Source organism: Nycticebus coucang, chromosome 2 (genome assembly GCF_027406575.1).
Source record: "Nycticebus coucang isolate mNycCou1 chromosome 2, mNycCou1.pri, whole genome shotgun sequence".
Taxonomy (NCBI): domain Eukaryota; kingdom Metazoa; phylum Chordata; class Mammalia; order Primates; family Lorisidae; genus Nycticebus; species Nycticebus coucang.
The window spans coordinates 167,187,313-167,207,655 of record NC_069781.1 but is presented as its reverse complement, the minus strand read 5'-3'; the positions used below and the strand labels follow the sequence as shown (position 1 = coordinate 167,207,655).

At 40.9% G+C, this 20,343-nt stretch overlaps 1 protein-coding gene across 2 annotated transcripts in view; it reads right to left on the bottom strand.

Annotated features, from left to right (window-relative positions):
* Positions 1-20,343, bottom strand: part of TANGO6 (transport and golgi organization 6 homolog) — a 200,973-nt gene that overhangs the window by 121,011 nt on the left and 59,619 nt on the right. For both annotated transcript variants that reach the window (XM_053604717.1, XM_053604725.1), the window contains 3 exons: positions 16,575-16,709; positions 5,165-5,680; positions 370-427 (listed from right to left, as the gene is read on the bottom strand). In XM_053604717.1, the coding sequence (XP_053460692.1) occupies positions 370-427; positions 5,165-5,680; positions 16,575-16,709 (709 nt within the window). The remainder of the gene's footprint in view (positions 1-369; positions 428-5,164; positions 5,681-16,574; positions 16,710-20,343) is intronic.

The window sequence follows — 20,343 nt, the reverse complement described above, 5'->3', positions numbered from 1 at the left end:
TGAGATTCTTTTAGCTTGAACTGAGAGCAAAGAGACTGTAGTTAAGTAACATAAATGGTCAATGTAGTAAGAACTCATGTGTGAGCCATTCTTTATTTCCTTGAATTAGAAGAAATGGAATTTGATCTATATAATGATAAGTAAACATTAATAAAAATTTCCTTACTATTATGGACACTGAAACTCCACAGGGACCTTTTGGGAACCCTCCAAGAATATTATTATTATTATTTATCATGCCCTAGCTAGGAAGCAGAAAAGTGGATGAATTGACCAGCAGTCTTGTGGCTTTATGACTGTACAGATTTTGTGCAAACATGATATAATCTTTGGTCCAAGACTCAAAGTCCTTTTCTGAGACTAACTTACCCTGAATTGCAGACAGATACACAAAGGTGTCTTCATGTTCCAAGTTCTCCAAGAATATCTGGAACCAAAAAATATAGCAGTGGTATGATTCACAAAGAACAAGGAAGACTTAAGAGACCTCCCTTATCAGCAGCCTCAAAAGTAAACGCTTTCCTTCTTGTCTTAGCTGAAGCCAGTCCAGTGGGGAAAACAGTATACAGGCTTAGAGTCCCAGTTTTATAATAGACAAAAAAAAGTAGGAATAGAGGGAGATACTTATATTTTGAACTACTGAAGTATATGCTAGCAGTAGTTAATGGAAACCAATGGAAGAACAACCAACCTCCAACATCTGGGGGGTTTTCTTGGAGATAGAGTCTCACTCTGTTGCCCAGGCTAGAGTCCTGTGGCATTAGTCATAGCTCACAGCAACCTCAAACTCTTAGGCTCAAGTGATCCTCTTGTAGCCTCCCAAGCAGCTGGGACTATAAGTGACTTCCACAACGTCTGGCTAATTTTTCTATTTTTAGTAGAGACTGGGTCTCCCTCTTGCACAGGCTGGTCTTGAACTCTTGAGCTCAAGCAATCCACCCACCTCAGCCTCCCAGGGTACTGGGACTATAGATGTGACCCACTGCACCCAGATTCTCACATATGGCATGACGGCTGTGTTGTGACACACAAGGCAAGGTTTAGGTAGGGTTATGTGCAAACGATGGCACATTTGCTGTAATCTGATCCTTTTCTCTTGCACTCACAAAGCATATGGAAATCTAAGTGAGACAGAGTGGTTTATCATCAAGATAATTTGAATCTGTTCTATTAATAATTGATATTAATAGATCTACTAATTTATATTAATAATCTTGCAAATTTCAGCACATTAACATTAGGAACAAATTAGTCTCAATATAACCCACAACTTAGTAACCCATCAGGGGATATCAACTGCAGTGGATATTGCTTAACTAAAAGATACTACAGGGACACTCTAGGTCGAGGCCTCAACTTGAGAGCCAAGAAAGACAGTGGCCCTGTGCCCATGTTAAGCAATTCTTGGTGTCAACTTGACACTGTTGCTCTCTACATCTTAAGTATGGCAGGGGAAACCTAAAATTAGTCCAGTTAGGAAGATGGCCAGATTGGAAGGTCTGGGGATCACATAAGGAGTAAGGGAAGCTTAATCCAGCCTCGTGGCCATGGGAATAAAGAGGATGAGATACGTATGGAAGACTTCTTGGTAAAAATAATTGACAGGATTTAGTGACCAAATATATACAGCAATAAAGATTAAATGAAGTTAAAGAAAATTCTAAGGATGTTCATAGCATTCACTTTCTAAATAGGTATATCAAAGGACATTTTTAATAATTACTCAAGATATATTTTATGGGGTTTTTAGCAATATTTTGATGACAAGTCCTCGGCATATTTCTGTGCCTCATTTTTCTCATCTATAAAAAGGCAGGTAATATCAATATTGCAGTTGTGAGGATTAGAGACAATACTGGTAAGGCATGTGGCCTGGCTTGATAATAAACATTAGTTATCATACAATTGGTTCCAAAACTTTAGTATTAATAAATAAAAATAGGGGCGGTGCCTGGTGGCTCAAAGGGGTAGGGCACCAGCCCCATATGCCGCAGGTGTCGGGTTCAAACCCAGCCCCAGCCAAAAACTGCAAAAAAAATTAAAATAAAAACATTTTAAAAATAAGTAAATAAATAAAAAATAGGCTCGGCACCTGTAGCTCAGCAGCTAGGGTGCCAGCCACACACACCAGAACGTCGAGTTCAAACCCAGCCTGGGCCTGCCAAACGACAACAACAACTTCAACAAAAAAATAGCCGGGTATTGTGGCAGACGCCTGTTGTCCCAGCTACTTGGGAGGCTGAGGCAAGAGAATCATTTAAGCCTAAGAGTTTAAGGTTGCTGTGAGCTGTGATGCCACAGCACTCTACCAAGGGCAACATAGTGAGACTCTGTCTCAAAAAATAAATAAGAATAATTTTTTTCTTTTCAGAAGTTTTTTTCCTTTTTTTTTTTTTTAAGAGACAGAGTCTCATTTTGTTACCCTTGGTAGAGTGCCGTGGCGTCACAGCTCACAGCAACTTCCAGCTCTTGGGCTTAGGCGATTCTCTTGCCTCAGCCTCACAAGTAGCTGGGACTACAGGCGCCCGCCACAACGCCTAGCTATTTTTTTGTTGCAGTTTGGCTGGGGCCAGGTTTGAACCTGCCACCCTACTCACTGAGCCATAGGCACCACCCTTTTTTTCCTTTTTTTATACATACTTTTTTTTATTGTTTGTGATTCATTGAGGGTACAAAGAATTAGGTTATACTGACTGCATTTGTCAGATAAAGTCTCTCATAATTGTGTCCCACCCCCAGAGATATGCCATACACCACGACCCACCATCACTTTCTCCCCTTCCCTTTCTTCCCTCCTTTATACCCCTCCCCTCCCACTTGTATTAGCTCTTCTACTGCCTTCGTATTATAACTGAGTACAATGGATTTTTGCTTCTCCATACTTTTTTTTTGGAGGAGCCCCCCCAAAAGCCACAGTTCATTCTCTCTCTCTCTCTCTCTCTCTCTATATATATATATATATAATTTTTTTTTTTTTTTTTTGCAGTTTTTGGCCAGGGCTGGGTTTGAACCCACTACCTCTGGCATATGGGGCTGGCACCCTACTCCTTTGAGCCACAGGCACTGCCCTCTATTTATATTTTTAAAAAATAGAAAAAAACTTATCTTGTGTATTAACCTGGATGGAGGTGGAACACATTCTTTTTAGTAAAGCATCACAAGAATAGAGAAGCAGGCCAGGTGTGGTGGCTCATGCCTGTAATCCTGTAATCCCAGCACTCTGGGAGGCTGAGGATGGTGGATTGCCCTGAGCTCACAGGTTTGAGACCAGCCTGAGCAAGACTGAGACCCTATCTCTAAAAATAGCTGGGCATTGTGGTAAGAGCCTGTAATCCCAGCTACTTGGGAGGCTGAGGCAGGAGAATCACTTGAGTCCAAGAGTTAGAGGTTGCTGTGAGCTATGACACTACACACTCTACAGAGGTTGACAAAGTGAGAATCCGTCTCAAAAAAATAAAATAAAATAAAAAACAGCAGGGCGTTGTGGCGGGTGCCTGTAGTCCTAGCTACTCATGGTGGGGGGTTAGAGGGGTGAGGACTGAGACAACAGAATCACTTGAGCACAAGAGTTTGAAGTTGCTGTGAGTTATGATGCCACAGCACTCTACCCAGGGGACGAAGTGAGATTCTGTCTCAAAAATATATCTATATAAATAGAGATGGAGTCTCAACTTTGTTAAGCTAGTCTCAAACACCTGAGCTCAAGTGATCCTCCTGACTTGGCCTCCTAGAGTGCTAGGATTAGAGGTGTGAGCCTCTAATCCATTTTTGTGCCTGGCCCCAAAATAAATGTTTTTTATCAGAATTTTAATTCTTAGTCTAATAGCTAACTGAGGCATATAAAAGACATTATTATTATCATCATTGAGGGTCTGAAAGTTGAAGTGACACGTCCAAGAAACTGATCTTGGATGTGACTGATCCCAGGCAGCAGTGTTGAGAATCTTTGTTCTTTCTTTCTTACCTTTTTTTTTTTGAGCCAGAGTCTCACTATGTCACCCTCAGTAGAGTGCTGTAGCATTACGGCTGGTAGCAACCTCAAACTCTTGGGCTTAAGTGATTCTCTTGCCTCAGCCTCCCAAGTAGTTGGGACTACAGGTGCCTGCCACAACACCCGGCTATTTTTTGGTTGTAGTTGTCATTGTTGTTTGGCAGGCCAAGGCTGGATTCAAACCCGCCAGCTCTGGTGTATGTGGCTGGTGCCCTAGCCACTGAGTTATAGGCGCCGAGCCTCTTTCTTACTTTTTTTTTTTTAGAGCCAGGCTCTCACTCTGTTGCCTAGGCTAGAGTACAGTGGTGCAATCATAGATCATTGGGGCCTTGAATTCCTGGTCTCAAGTGATCCTCCTGCCTCAGCCTCCATAGTAGGCTGGGAATGTCAGTGTGTATCAAGCCTGGTTAATACTGTTTTTTGTTGTTGTTGTTTTTTTTTTTTAAGAAACAGGGTCTCACTATGTTCCCCAGGCTGGTCTCCAACTCCTGACTCCAAATCATCCTACTACTATGGTCTCCCAAAGTGTTGGGATTACAGGTACAAACCATTGTCCCTGCCCTTTCCTTGCTCTTAATCTCTAATACATACTAAGGTCAGGACAATTTTTACAAAAGGAAAAAGATCCCCAACTAAGCATATATATTGCCCCATAAATCTACAATTTAAAAAACAGCTTTTTTCACGATGATGAAGAGAGAAGGAGGAGACCCAATTCTGCCCTATGCTCCTCTCAAAAAGGACCCAAAGAAAACAAATAGCTTATCTGGGTGAGGTTGCAGTGCTGAAAATGGACTTATTAGCACAAAAGGGACTCTCCCATCTTTGATAATTTGCTCATGCTATCCCAGCCCCCTTTCTTTCCTCTGCTTAAACCTTACCAGTTTGTTAAGGTCATGTTAAAATCTACATCCTGCAGAAGGTTTCAACTCTCTTTTTGTTGACCATCAATAGCATTTCTTGCATGCAAAAATTCTGGCAGCTTGTTCATGTCCAATTGAGTAGTCTCATGTTCTCTAATCTTTCCTGTGTCTGTTACCTCTTGAGAATGATTACAAGTTCCTGGAGTGTGCCTGGGATAGTGCTTGACACATAGTCAAGTCTCCAAAAATATGTGTTAAATTAACGGCTCCTGGACGGCTATCCCTCTCTGTGCCCAGGTGTTCTGCTTACCTTCAGAAGCTTCTCTTGCATCTCAAGGGCTTTTGCTTCTCTTTGTTCTATCAATCGGCAAAGACTACGCAGGGCGGCAGCCCGGGTTGGAATCTGAGGATCATAAGCTGATAACAGAACCTCTTGGAGCTGTTCTGTGGTTGTACTCGCAGATTTCTGGTTTGCTGTAGTGCTGGGCTTATTGATCCCCTCAGGCATGAGTGGAACTCTGGATGGCAGGCCTGTTTGGGGGGATTCCTCGTGGCTTCGCTGTTGTCTGAGGTGGCTATGAGCTCCATCAGTGTATCCTTCATGACTAGTTTGCGGCTGTTCTTTTATTTTTCCTTCTGGATCTCTTTTGTTCAAGGTACTATGGGCAGCCATACTGACAGCCTCTGTGGCAAAGGCTCCATGGGTAGAGATGGTGATGCGGAGATCAGCAGAGAGTTCTTGGATGACGGGGTCAGGGTATGTGTTGGATACTTTTTCCAACAGAGGCAGCAACTGCTTCAGGACAGCAAAATCACTTGATTTCAACTACAAAATGAAATTTAAAAATGCCAAACTCAAATTAATATAGCAAATGTTGACAGGACCTGAGTACTATGTGCCAGGAAATACATTTGGAGAAAAAGGGACAAGGATCAAATCATTTTGTGGTGTAATCAGCATATTGTCTGGGTCTAGCACTCATTAACTATTTGTTGAGTAATTAGAGCTAACATTTATTGAATACTTATGAACACTTACCATGTACAGGTTCTTTTCTAAGTTAAAACACATATATACACATACTCAAATCCCTATGATATGATTATGATTTATTTATTTATTGAGACAGAGTCTCAAAATGCTATGCTGTAGCGTCATAGCTCACAGCAACCTCAAACTCTTGACCTAAAGCAATCCTCTTGTTTCAGCCTTCCAAGTAGCTGAGACTACAGGCACCTGCCACAACACCCAGCTAGTTTTTCTATTTTTAGTAGAGGCAGGGTCTCGATCTTTCTCAGGCTAGTCTCAAAATCCTGAGCTCAAGCAATCCTCCCACCTCCACCTCCTGAAGAGCTAGGATTATAGGTGTGAGCCACTAGGCCTGGCCCGGATTATGACTATTGATTACATTTTAACACATTGTCTACCACACTAGAAAAAAAAATTTTTTCCCCCCTTGGGACTATTATTAGGTCAAGATAGGTCAAGAGATGTGTGAGTTATATATGTTTCACGAAACCCTGGCTCAAAACTAGTGTAAGTTAAATATAACTCACATGGCAGTTAATGTGTTAAACATGGGGAAATTGAGGCAATGACCAGTTAAGTAATATGTCCAAAATGTGAATAAGATATGAACTCAGGAAATGAGGATCAAAGCCTCCTACCCAATACTCTACATAATCTCACTTGAAAGAACAAAGCTGTTCAATGATCAAGTGCACCAAAGATCTGGAAAGGATCAGGATGACAATTGGCGAAAGGGGATTTCTCTAGGAAAGTAGGAGTTAAAATTAGCCAAGATTTTATTCTCTGCAGAAGCTTTGTTTGAATAATATCATACGCAATACCAAGAAAGGGGCGTGTGTCGTTAATGACATGTAAGAATCAATAGTAATATTTTTCTGTTTGAAAATACTAGAGAAATTATCACAGGAGGCTTCATCAGGCCCTGAAAAATTTGAAAACCTGAGGGGTCTTAGATTCTTTTTAGAACTAGGCAGGATATTTACTACTTAATGATCCACTCAATCCATTATCCAACCAACCTACCAATTAAGCAACTAACCATTTTCATAGAAACTATTTAATGTTCTCATTCTGCTCTATAAATCATTAGAATTGTTATTGTTCACCTCCCCCATCTTCCAAGTAAAGGCAAATTTGAGGCATATGTCAGGTTTGTACCCACAGCATTTCACTACACATCCAGATTTTTTTTGTTTATATATTTAGAAACTAATGCAAAATCAATAGAAGGTAGAATTTCCAGCTCTGTGACATGTGAATTTATTTTCATGTGTAAAGTGATTGACATTCTGATGTTACTATATCTTAAAAGAAGAAAAGAATATGTATGTGCAGAGTAAAGGTTTTTTAGAGTTCCATGTGGCACAGAAAAAGACTTTTAGAACAGTTTTACTAGTGTCATCATTGTGCTAAGCTTCATTCATTGCCTCAGTTGTATCGTGGACTTTTTTCTTTTTAAGCATCTGAAATGAGAGTATCTGTTTCTATCTACAGTCTATTTGGCCTATTTTTCATTTCCATTACACATAACAATTTCTTCTTAAAAAACTACCAGGACAAATAGATCAATGGAACAGAACAGAAAGCCCAGAAATAGACTCATAAATATAGTCAACTGAACTTTGACAAAGGAGCAAAGGCGTTCCAATGGAAAAAAGACAATCTTTTCAACAAATGGTGAGGGAACAATTGGCATCTCACAAAAATGAATCTAGATGCAGACCTTCCACCGTCCATAAATTTTAACTGAAAATGGATCACAGACTTAACTGCAAGATACAAAACTATAAAATGCCTACAAGTTAATACAGTAGAAAATCTGGATGACCTTTTTTTTTTTAAAGACAAGAGTCTCATTCTGTTACCAGGCTAGTTAGATGGTAAGTTGTTCTGAATGTCTCCAAGCTCTCAATTTGTGTAAGAACTGAAGGTTGAACTGGAGGACAAGGATTCAGGATGGTGGGTAGGGGAGTGATCACGCCTTCTTCGGAGGACTATATCTGAACTGGGTACGTGTATATTAAGAAAGCCCCATGTGAGATCTATAAAAGCTCCGGGGTATCCATAGGCTCAACCTGTTCCAGAGAGAATCATTGTTTTAAAATAGCGGTTCTCAACCTGTGGGTCGCAACCCACAGGAACTGTATTAAAGGGCTGCCACATTAGGAAGGTTGAGAACCACTGTTTTAGAAGAAAATCCAGCAATAAAATACAGACCTAAAAACTCCTAATTCTGAAAAATATTTACATTTATTTTTTCTCATTTTTATACATCAACTATGTTTCCTCAGATATTTAACTGATCAGTTTATATATCTGGGTCCTTATTTACATACATACATCACCAAATTTAATCACAAATGGTATTTTTTGCTTTTCTTCTAGGTCAGTATGCCCTGCTTTATAATGACCTATATATAGAAATACACATAAGATATAGAAATGTGGGAGTTGGGCCCAGTGGTTCATGTCTGTAATTCCAGAACTTTGGTAGGTTGAGGCAGGAAGACTACTGGAGGCCAGGAGTTCAAGGCAACACAGCCAGGCTTGGTGGCATGTGCCAGTAGTCCCAACTTCCCCCAGCTACTTGGGAGGCTAAAGTGGAGCGATCACTCGAACCTAGGAGTTCAAAGTTACTGTGAGTTATGATTGTACCACTGTACTCCAGCCTGGGCATGTCTCAAAAAAAAAAAAAAAAAGAAAGATATATAGAAATGTGGATCTTTAAAAAAAAGATGAATTCATAAATTCATCAGATTAATTGGAGCCACATAAAGTAACCTCCATGAAGGCAAAAAGGCACTTGGTATATATTTATTTAATTCTAAGATACTCTCAGACTATGTGATTGGATAGAGGCAAGCACTGGACTTTGGATCTCAGATTCAGGCACAAGTCGTAGATGTACTATCCTGAGCCTCAAAGGCCTCACCTGTAATAAAATGAGACTAACACCTGCCCATCTTGATTGGCTAACTCGTTTCCCCTCTCCTTTGCCATCTTCCACTATGGGAGCTGGAAGCTCACTGTACTAGACTTCCCTGCAGATGAGAGTGATCAGGTGACCCTACTTTGATCAATGAATACACAGAGAAATCTGTGGGGAAGCTTCTAAGAATACTTCTGCTTTATCTATGAAAAGGACAGTTGTGACTAGCACCATCCTTTCTCCCTACTTATCCTGATCTCAAATGTAATGCCTAGGACTAAGCAGCCACCTCTAGAGAAGGCAATTAAATAGAATCAAGAATAGCCAACATGTCAAAAAAAAATTATGACAAAGAAAAAATGTCAGAAAAATCTCAAGTTCTTGATAATACAGGAATAGTTGAGTTGCTAGACCAATACCAGTAATTGCTTAACTGCAGGCTTCTTATTAAACGAGATTATTAAACCCTATTTGTTTAAGCTATTGTTAGTTGAGGTTTTTTCTTTTCTTTTCTTTTTTTTTTTGAGACAAAGCCTCAAGCTGTCTGTCGCCGCAGTAGAGTGCCATAGCATCACAGCAACCTCCAACTCTTGGGCTCAAGCGATTTTCCTGCCTCTGCCTCCCATGTAGCTGGGACTACAGGCGCCTGCCACAACACCCTGCTATTTTTTGGTTGCAGCCGTCGTTGTTTGGCAGGCCTGGGCTGGATGTGAACCCTCCAGCTCAGGTGTATGTGGCTGGCGCCTTAGCCACTTGAGCCACAGGTGCCAAGCCTAGTTGAGTTTTTGATTGCTGGTAGTAAATTCATTCCTGATCCCAGTAACAGGTTTACTGTGAGAATCAAATGAAATGGTATAAGAATTTTGTAAACTGTTAAAACCTTACGCAGGTGCAAGAAAAGCAAGTGGTATTCATAGTATACAAAGTTCTTTCACGGACTTTATGTGCATGGTGGTTGAGTAAATATCTATCACCCATGTGTTTGCATTAAGAACACAAGAGAGGTGGGTGGCGCCTGTGGCTCAAGGAGTAGGGCGCCTGTCCCATATGTTGGAGGTGGCGGGTTCAAACCCAGCCCCGGCCAAAAACCACAAAAAAAAAAAAAAAAAAAAAAGAACACAAGAGAGGGGTGGTGCCTGTGGCTCAAAGGAGTAGGGCGCCAGCCCCATATGCCAGAGGTGGCAGGTTCAAACCCAGCCCTGGCCAAAAACTGCAAAAAAAAAAAAAAAAAGAACACAAGAGAGGTGTCATTGAAATAAATCAATTTTGTACCTATAATAACAATATACTTAGCTCCTCCCTGGTCTCAAGTCTTAGACTGTACCTAAAAAGAGGTTGTGTGAGCCCTAAAGCCTAAGATCATAGGAAATAATACATAGTAAAATGGAAAAACAATAAATTATTTCATAGTTATATTTTTTAATGTAATGATTGAATCTTTGCCTAAAATTCATCCTTTAACATTGATGCCTGCCATTAATGCCATAGTGTGCTTCTGGTGGTACTAGAATCTTTGGAAGCAGTGACATAAAAGAGATGAAGACCTGAGTGGCACATGTGGCTCAGTGAGTAGGGCGCTGGCCCCATATGTCGAGGGTGGCAGGTTCAAACCCAGCCCCGGCCAAACTGCAACAAAAAAATAGCCGGGCATTGTGGCGGGCGCCTGTAGTCCCAGCTACTCGGGAGGCTGAGGCAAGAGAATCGCCTAAGCCCAAGAGTTGAGGTTGCTGTGGGCTGTGTGACAGCACGGCACTCTACCAAGGACAATAAAGTGAGACTCTGTTTCTACAAAAAAAATAAAGAAAAAAGAGATGAAGACCTTTTTCACAGGCCACTGGTGTCAACAGAAATCATTTTTTTTTTTTTTTTTTTTGTAGAGACAGAGTCTCACTTTATCGCCCTCCATAGAGTGCTGTAGGATCACACAGCTCACAGCAACCTCCAACTCCTGGGCTTAGGTGATTCTCTTGTCTCACTCTCCGGAGTAGCTGGGACTACAGGAGCCCACCACAACGCCTAGCTATTTTTTTGTTGTTGTTGCAATTTGGCCGGGGCTGGGTTTGAACCCTCCACCCTTGGTATATGGGGCTGGCGCCCTTCCCACTGGCCACAGGCGCCGCCCCAACAGAAATCATTTTATTGAAATCATATAAAGCCAGGGCAGCGCCTATGGCTCAAAGGAGTAGGATGCCGGTCCCATATGCCAGAGGTGGCGGGTTCAAACCCAGCCCCAGCCAAAAACTGCAAAAAAAAAAAAAAGAAAGAAATCATATAAAGCTGTGAACATCTTTAACAATGTGCACAAATGAACACAATGAAGACAATTCCAGAAACAGATGGTTTAATCTCAAAAGCAAAAAGAATTAGAGGAGTCTTTAGTTAACTGGAAGGTCATTGTTAAAAAGTAAAACGGAAGCACAGTGGTTTCCAAATGAGAGCTTTTTTTAGTAAGCTTAATCACCTACATATACGTGATTGAAGAATATCCCTCCATCTTAAGGAAATTCTGAGAAAAGTCTGCATTAACTAGGGGATAAGCAAGCAAATGCCTGTGAAAACAAGAAGTGTGGCTTTTCTCTTCCCCTCACCACACATGACTAACATTCACAACACTCCCATGGGTGTACCCGGAGCTGAAAGTTGCTCACTAGGGGTGAGGGCAGTGTTTCTAAACCTTTTAAAGCCCATGCTCTTTTGATAAACAACAACAACAACAAAAATCCATGCCTTCCTAGTTAGAAATCCATCTTTCTTGTCTTCCTTTTATTCTTTCTTATTTTTTCCTCCCATTTATCCATTAATCCAAAAACTATTTATTATATTCCTACTGTGATAGATTTATTAAATATGTACGACACCTCTGAAGCAGACTGCTTGAAAGCAACAGTAATTAAGAATCACTGTCTGCCCTTTGAAGTTCTATATAATAGCTTGAAATATGGAAAATTTCCCAGGCTGTTCTATAGAACACCCACCTGTAGTTCAGTGAAGGAGAGAAAAGACAGCATTCAACATAGGAAATGAGTCGTCAGCACGCAGAAGATTTCCATGGCTCTTCCCTCTCTCCCTTTCCTCCATTCTCTAGCTCCCTTACCATCACTTCTATCCCAGTCTCTGAGCTTCTACTAGGATTCTGGTAAGTTAAAAATACCTAAAACACAGTCCTATGCTTAGGCTAAGTTTTTTACCAAGGAGTCTGAGCAATGGCCTTTGGTCAAAAACACAACCTAAGCAGTGTAATGCCAAGATAAAGATCCCTACCTCTTTAGAGAAAAGATGTACTTTTTTTTTCTTTCTATTCTGAGAAAAGATGTACTTTTTGTCTCCCAATAATGGACCCGCATCCCAACAGACTGCAGATTTAAAGATTAAGAGACCAGCTTTTAACTGGTAGGCTCTGCTGTCTTCCTGGAACAGAACGGTTTTGGTTTTTAAAATAATGATCTGCTCTGCTTTGTGTAGCAGTGCTTTAGAGAACCCGGAGAGCCCTGCAGTGTTATGCAGAAATTGCTTCTTGAGGGGACAGGGAAAAGTTACTAACATAATATTTTTATTGATGACCAACCTTCAAATTTAGAAAATGAGTTTGGAATGACAGTTGTCTTTTTTTGGGGGGGGGGGAGGGTAGCCTGTTTATTGGATACACAGGATACATTTACAAACAGTACACAAAATAAATAACTGCACATTCTTCAGATAGTTGTCTTGTTAGCCATGTTAAGCCTACACTTTTTCCAAATTAACTCTTCTTCCCAGACACCATGTTATGATAATCATCTTAATTACATAAATTAGAAAAAAAAATGTTCAGATGCTGTTAGATTCTTTTTTATTAGCCAAAACAACAAATCCTTATAGGGCTTAGGTATATTATATAGTTCTCTAGACTAAAGTAAAGACCTTTGGCCGGGCTCAATGGCTTACGCCTATAATCCTAGCATTCTGGGAGGCTGAGGCAGGTAGATTGCTTGAGCTCAGGAGTTCAAGACCAGCCTGAGTAAGAGTGAGACCCTGACTCTAAAAAATAGCTGGGTGTGGTGGCTGGTGCCTGTAGTTCCAGCTACATGGGAGGCTGAGGCAAGAGGATCACGTGAGCCCAAGACTTCGAGGTTGCTGTGAGCTTTGATCCCATGGCATTCTATGGGGGCAAGAAAGTGAGAGAGACTCTGTCTCAAAAAAAAAAGTAAAGACTTTAGCCTGACAATGACCAACTGGAAAAATTCAGAAACATGACTTGCTTTTTTAATACAAAGATAAAAAAGCCCAACATTATGTTATATAAGCCACCTATATTAATAAATTCATGAATCAAACATAAAAAAAAGATTAATAGATCTAGGACAAAAGTATAGAGGATGACGTGTTTATGTTCACTAACTGCAAAGTCAGAGAAATCCAGGGTGTAATCAGTGAGTCAGGATGGCTCACAAAAAGGCAGGGACAGGCAAGGGATCCACTTTTACATCAGTCAAGTAAACCTGTCTTAGAACATGACTAACATACACAGTTGCCCCCCCAACAATGGTCTTCTAGAAAGGGAGAAGGAGATTTCTGTAATCTGTTTTCCATTGGGGATTTGGTTTGAAATGATAAATGTTAAATAAAGAGAACCCCTCCACCTACAAAAATGCACTCTCACTAATGGAAACAAAGACTATGCAAATTAACACTCAACCAGAAAACAAAAATCGATCTAGCCAACTAAATCCAGTAACAATATGTCTTAAGAAAAACTATTCTGCTGGTGGCCCCCATCGTGGCTGATGCCTGTAATCTCTCAACTGGAAAGCTATGATGGGCTTTTCTCATCCTTTCCATGGAGGATCTCTTGAGGACAAGGGTTTGAAACCAGCTTGGGCAACACAGTAAGACCTCATCTCTTAAAAAATAAATAAATAATCCATTGGTGAACTCTTCCTTACTAGTTGTATCACTAGGGATATAATATGGCTCTAGGAACGGAACTAAAAACTTCTTTTTAAAGCAGCCGTTCTCAACCTGTGGGTCGTGACCCCTTTGGGGGTCAAATGACCCTTTCACAGGGGTCCCCTAAGACCATCCTGCATATCAGATATTTACACTACGATTCATAACAATAGCAAAATTACAGTTATGAAGTAGCAATGAAAATAATTTTATGGTTGGGGGTCACCACAACATGAGGAACTATATTAAAGGGTTGTAGCATTAGGAAGGTTGAGAACCACTGTTTTAAAGTATCAAATATTTTAAAGTATTAAGGTTCTGGGCACAGTGGCTCACACCTATAATTCTAGCTCTCTGGGAGACTGAGGTGGGTGGATTGCTTGAGCTCAAGAGTTTCAAACCAGCCTGAACAAGAGCCAGACCCTGCCTCTACTAAAACTAGAGAAACTAGACAGGCGTTGTAGTAGGCATCTATAGTCTCAGCTATTTAAGAGATTGAGGCAAGAGGATCACTTGAACCCAAGAGTTTGAGGTTGTTATGAACTATGACGCCATGGTACCCTACCTAGGGTGACAGAGTGAGACTCCATCTCAGGAAAAAAAAACTGCACGAGGAATATAAAATTAATCTACCAAGAGATGGGCTCCACATTAATAGGCTCAGATAAAATTCCTTTTCCCCTTAAGGAGAGCTAGAGAGAGGCATATTTTCATATATCAAAAATCAGAATCAGGCTCGGCACCTGTGGCTCAGCAGCTAAGGTGCCAGCCATATACACCCAGAACTGGCAGGTTTGAATCCAGCCCGGGCCTGCCAAACAAAATGACAACTATAACCGGAAAATAGCCGGGCGTTGTGGCAGGTGCCTGTAGTCCCAGCTACTTGGGAGGCTGAGGCAAAAGAATCCCTTAAGCCCAAAAGTTGGAGGTTGCTGTAAGCTGTGACACCGCAGCACTCTACCTAGGGCAACATAATGAGACTCTGTCTCAAAAAAAAAAAAAAAAAGAATAAATCAGATTTGACTCCTCAAACTCAAAAATTCGGAGGGTTCCGGGTGGCGCCTGTGGCTCAGTGAGTAGGGCGCCAGTCCCATATGCCGGAGGAGGTGGGTTCAAACCCAGCCCCGGCCAAAAACCACAAAAAAAAAAAAAAAAAAAAAAAAAAATTCGGAGGGTTCCATACTCATTGTTGAGTTATAAGAATGCTGATTTTCAAGATGGATTTCATAATACTTGCACTAACCCTATTCTGCTCTGTTGCAGTCTCCTAACATAATGTATGTAATTAACAAGTCGCACACATGTGTATGTATGACCTGGGCCTTGCCTATCTTTTTCCCTTGATGGTGCTACTCTTCTCCTTGGTCTCTCCAATTCAACTATACCAGCCTTCTACATAGTATTAATGTATCAGCAAGTGCTTTCTTGCTACTGAGACTTTGTAACATATTTTCTTTAATTGAAGGAGTTTCCTCCATCTTCACTATACATACACTCAAATTCCTATTAATCCTTCAAGTTTTAGCTTAAACTTACACTCCCTCAGTGGAAATATTCCCAGCCTAGGTTAGATGCTATGTTCCCTTAGCACCCTTAACTTCTCTTTGGGTACTTCATCCAATTCTAAATGTATTTAGTGTCTCACACTCATAAGGGTAGGGGGCTGTGTCTGCTTTGTCCACTATATTCCCTAAGCCCTCGCTCAGTATCTGGCACACAAGTAGACAAGAAATGCTGTTTAAAGGAATAAACTCTAAAATTACAAATTAAATATGTAACAAACATATACACTTAAAAGTGGCTGGAAACAAAAAAAAAAAATTTTTTTTTTTTTTTTTTTGAAGAGACAGGGTCTCACTTTACAGCCCTCGGCATGGCATCACACAGCTCACAGCAACCTCCAACTCCTGGGCTTAAGCGATTCTCTTGCCTCAGCCTCCCGACTAGCTGGGACTACAGGCACCCGCCACAACGAAAATTTTTTTTTTTTTAAAGACAGAGTCTCAGTCATCCTGAGATAAGAGTGCTATAGCATCATAGCTCACAGCAATCTCAAACTTTTGGGCTTAAGCAATCCTCTTAGCTCAACCTCCCGAGTAATTAGAACTATAGGTACCTGCCACAAAGCCAGCTAGTTTTTCTATTTTTAGAAGAGACTAGGTCTTGGGTGGTGCCTGTGGCTCAAAGGAGTAGGGTGCCGGCCCCATATACTGGAGGTGGTGGGTTCAAACCCAGTCTTAGCCAAAAACTGCAAAAAAAAAAAAAAAAAGAAGAGACTAGGTCTTGCTTTGCTCAGGCTTGTCTCGAACTCCTGAGATCAGGCAATCCACCTGCCTCGACCTCCCAGAGTGCTAGGATTATATGTGTGAGCTACCATGCTCACCTTGGAAGCAAATTTTAACATGCTCTGTGACAGGACTGAACAATGGATCCTCTGCTCCAATAAAGCTATTTAAAATAATGGATGCAGGTTACTAAGGAATTCCCTCTGACTACAGTAGTAGAAACAAGGGTTGCACCTGGGGAGAATCAGGCCCGAGAATCTAGTATTTACCTTAGATGCAAAACACCATACTAGATGTTCCCAAATCAAGCTTATATCAGGTAGGAAAGGGCTCTGCCCTTTCGACAGCGAAGTCTATTCAGTTGACAGAGTGAAAATGGCATGATTTTCTTGTCCTCTACTTTGGAGAGAATTCTCATTAACAAACTGACTTAGTTATCCTATGTGCAATATCCATTCTTATTTCTCCCATGGGTACGTATGGAAGAGAGAAATGGGTATTTTGCTTCTCTTTCCCCTCCATTCAAGTTTGGCTCTCGCCTACAACTCACCTGGACAGCTCCTCCTAGCAGGACGGCCACCAGCCCCATGGACATGCTCAGTGTCTGGGATTCCACGGTGCTCTCTGCCTGATGGGCCAAGCTTGCACATGCTCTCTGCAGTGTTGCTGCCACAAAGTCCGCCACCTACCAAAGAAGGGAATTTAGAAGCAGTGAGGAGTAAGAAAAAAACAATCTCAAAATTCTCCTTACATGTTATGTCTACATGCTCTTTTTCCCCAGCGTCACAATAGCAAGAACCACCAAGATCAGCTGCTACTGCACAGCAGCTGTGGTGTTCAGTGTTGGCTTCCTCTCACATTTACTGCTTTATCACAAAGGATGTAGATGAACAGCCAGCTGAAGAGATGAACAGGACAAGGTATGAGGACAGGGCGTGCAGAGCTTCCATGCCCTGGCTGGGCGAGCCACCCTCTCAGCACCTACTTGTGTCCAACAACCAGAAGCTCCTAAGTGATTTACAAGCACAATCTCACTCAATTCTCATATCAACTTTATACAGTCCTTGGACTATTATCCTCATTATGAAATGAAGAATCTGAGACTAAAAAATGTTATTTGTTGGGGCGGTGGCTGTGGCTCAGTGAGCAGGGCGCCAGCCCCATATACTGAGGGTGGTGGGTTCAAACCCGGCCCCGGCCAAACTGTAACAACAACAAAAAAATAAAATAAAAGATCAAAGCTTACTTATTTAAAAAAAAAAAGGTTATTTGTTCAAGGCCATTCGGTTAATAAATGAGAAAGCCTACTTAGACTTTCCCAAATGTTTTAATGTGTACTAATCCAACTTCCTTTGCTTTTTGTGAATTTTGTCAGGAAATTAAAGATGAAAATGATTTGTAAATTTAACTCAAAATGGATCACAGACTTCAATGTAAAATGCAAAACTCCCAGAAAGCAACACAGTAGGAAATCTAGATGACCTTGGGTGTGGCGACAACTTTTTAGATGCAATGCCAACACCAAACGCACAATCCATGAAAGAAAGCAATGATAAGCTAGACTTCATTGAAGTTAAAAATGTCTGCTTTGCAAATGACACTGTGAAGAGAATACAAACAGAAACCATAAATATTTTCTCTAAATAAAGTATTTCCAAAGGACATATCTGATGAGGGTCTGCTATCTAAAATATACAAAGAGGCCGGGTGCTGTGGCTCACGCCTGTAGTCCTGGCTCTCTGGGAAGCTGAGGCAGGTGGATTGCCTGAGCTCAAGAGTTTGAGAACAGCCTGAACAAGAGCGAGACCCCATCTCTAAAAAATAGCCAAGCATGGTGGTGGGTGCCTGTAGTCCCAGCTACTTGGGAGGCTGAGGCAAGAGGATCGCTTGAGCCCAGGAATTTGAGGTTGCTGTGTGCTATGACTCTATGGCAGGCTACCAAGGGTGACAAAGTGAGACTCTGTCTCAAAAGAAAAAATATATATATGTATATGTATATACACACACACACAAAGAATTTGTAAAGCCCAATAGTAAGAAAACAGTCTGATGAAAAATGAGCAAAATAGGGCGGCGCCTGTGGCTCAAGGAGTAGGGCGCCGGTCCCATATGCCGGAGGTGGCAGGTTCAAACCCAGCCCCGGCCAAAAGAAAAGAAAAATGAGCAAAATAACTGAACAGACACACCTCACCAAAGATATACAGATGGCAAATAAACATATAAAAAGATGTTCCATATCATACGTCCTTAGGGAACTGCAAATTCCCTAAAACTGCAAACTCACTAAAACATCAGTGAGATACTAGTACACACCTATTTAAATGCTTGAAATCTAGAACACTGACATCACTAGGGATGCTGGTGACGATATGGAGCAACAGGGACTCTCATTCATTGCTGCCGAGAATGCAAAATGATACAGCCACTTTAGCAGACAGTTTAACAGTTTCTTACAAAACAAAACATACTCCTATCATACAATCCGCCCACTGTACTCCTTGACATTTACCCAAATGAGTTGAAAACTTATATCCACATAAAACCTACACATGGTTATTTATAGTAGCTCTAGTGATTATTGCTAAAACTTGTTGAATGGATGTATAAATTGTAGTACATCTATAAAATGGAAGATTATTTAGCACTGAAAAATGAGCCATCAAGCCACAGAAAGACACACATAGAGAAACTCTAAATGCATATTACTAAGTAAAAGAAGCTAATCTGAAAAGGTGCATACTGTATCATCTCAGCTATATGATATTTTTGAAAAGGCAAAACTATGGAGATGGTAAAAAGAACAAAGGCTGTCAGGGTAGGGGAGAGGAAGAGAGGAACAGGGGAAGCCCAGATGATTTTTAGGGTGGTGAAACTATTCTGTATGATTCTACAATCGTGGATACAGGTCATTATCAATTTGTCCAATCCCATGGACTGTCCAACACCAAGAGTGAATCCTGTAAACCATGGATTCTGGGTGACGAGGTGTCAATGTACTTCATCAGCAGTAACAAACGTACCACTCTGATGGAGGATGTTGCTAGTGCAGGAGGCTGTAGATGTGTGGTTCAATTTTGTTGTGAACTTAAAACTGCTCCAGAAAGTAAACTCTATTTATAAAAAATTAATTTGTTAATTTCTGAGCATCTCACAGGGTCCTACATCTGCTTCTCAAAGGGTTTTCCCCTCAGGAATTTATCATTCCTTGCATTTTAACAATATAATTCTAGTAAGCAAAGAATGGGGGAGGAGGTACTCAATTTTACTTAGAAGCCAGTGTCTTCAAACAATTTCAAACAAATGAACCAGAGTAATTTTTTTTAAGTACCAGATATTTTAAAGCAGGGGTCCTCAAACTTTTTAAACAGGGGGCCAATTCACTGTCCCTCAGACCGTTGGAGGGCCGGACTATAGTTTAAAAAAAAAAAAAAACTATGAACAAATTCCTATGCACACTGCACATATCTTACTTTGAAGTAAAAAAACAAAACGGGAACAAATACAATCACACTGCCTCAGGCCACAGTTTGAGGACCCGTTTTAAAGTATTAAGGTGCTGGGTACAGTAATTACACCTGTAATCCCAGCACTCTGGGAGGCTGAGGTGGGTGGGTTGCTTGAGCTCAGGAGTTTGAGATCAGTCTAAGCAAGAGTGAGACCCTATCACTACTAAAACTAAAAAAACTAGCTGGCATTGTGGCAGGCACCTGTAGTCCTAGCTATTCTAGAGGATGAGGCAAGAGAATGGCTTGAGCCCAAGAGTTTGAGGTTGCTGTGAGCTATGATGCCATAACACTCCACCCAGGGCAACAGAGTGAGATTCTGTCTCAAAAAAAAAAAAAAAAAAAAGCATTAAGGTAACTTATTTGCAAGATTTTACAGAGCATTTGGCTAACAACTAAGCTTTAAAATGGAATTAATTTGGTCAGCATCATTTTAACTGCACTTGATTAATCACCTTAAGTAGAAACACCTTTGAATAAATGATAGCACACACATACACAAGTGCAAACACATGCATATTCAAGATTAATGACTCAAAAAAGAGAAGGCATTTTGGAAAGGGGAAGGCTGAGATGGGTCATAAGCAGCCTCTAAATATCATGCAAGCTTGCATGTTGAACTCTCTGGACAAGTCACATTCTGTGCTAGAATCTTCACTGCAAGCTGAAAGTCAGGAGAATGGCTTGTTAACACTTGTCTTTGGAGCAAGGCAGGAAACTAAAAGGCTATTAGAAGTTCGATTTACTGACATGAACAATTCTGGTTTTGGCGATTTTTACCACCTTCTCCAGGACTTTATTGATACTAGAAGTTAA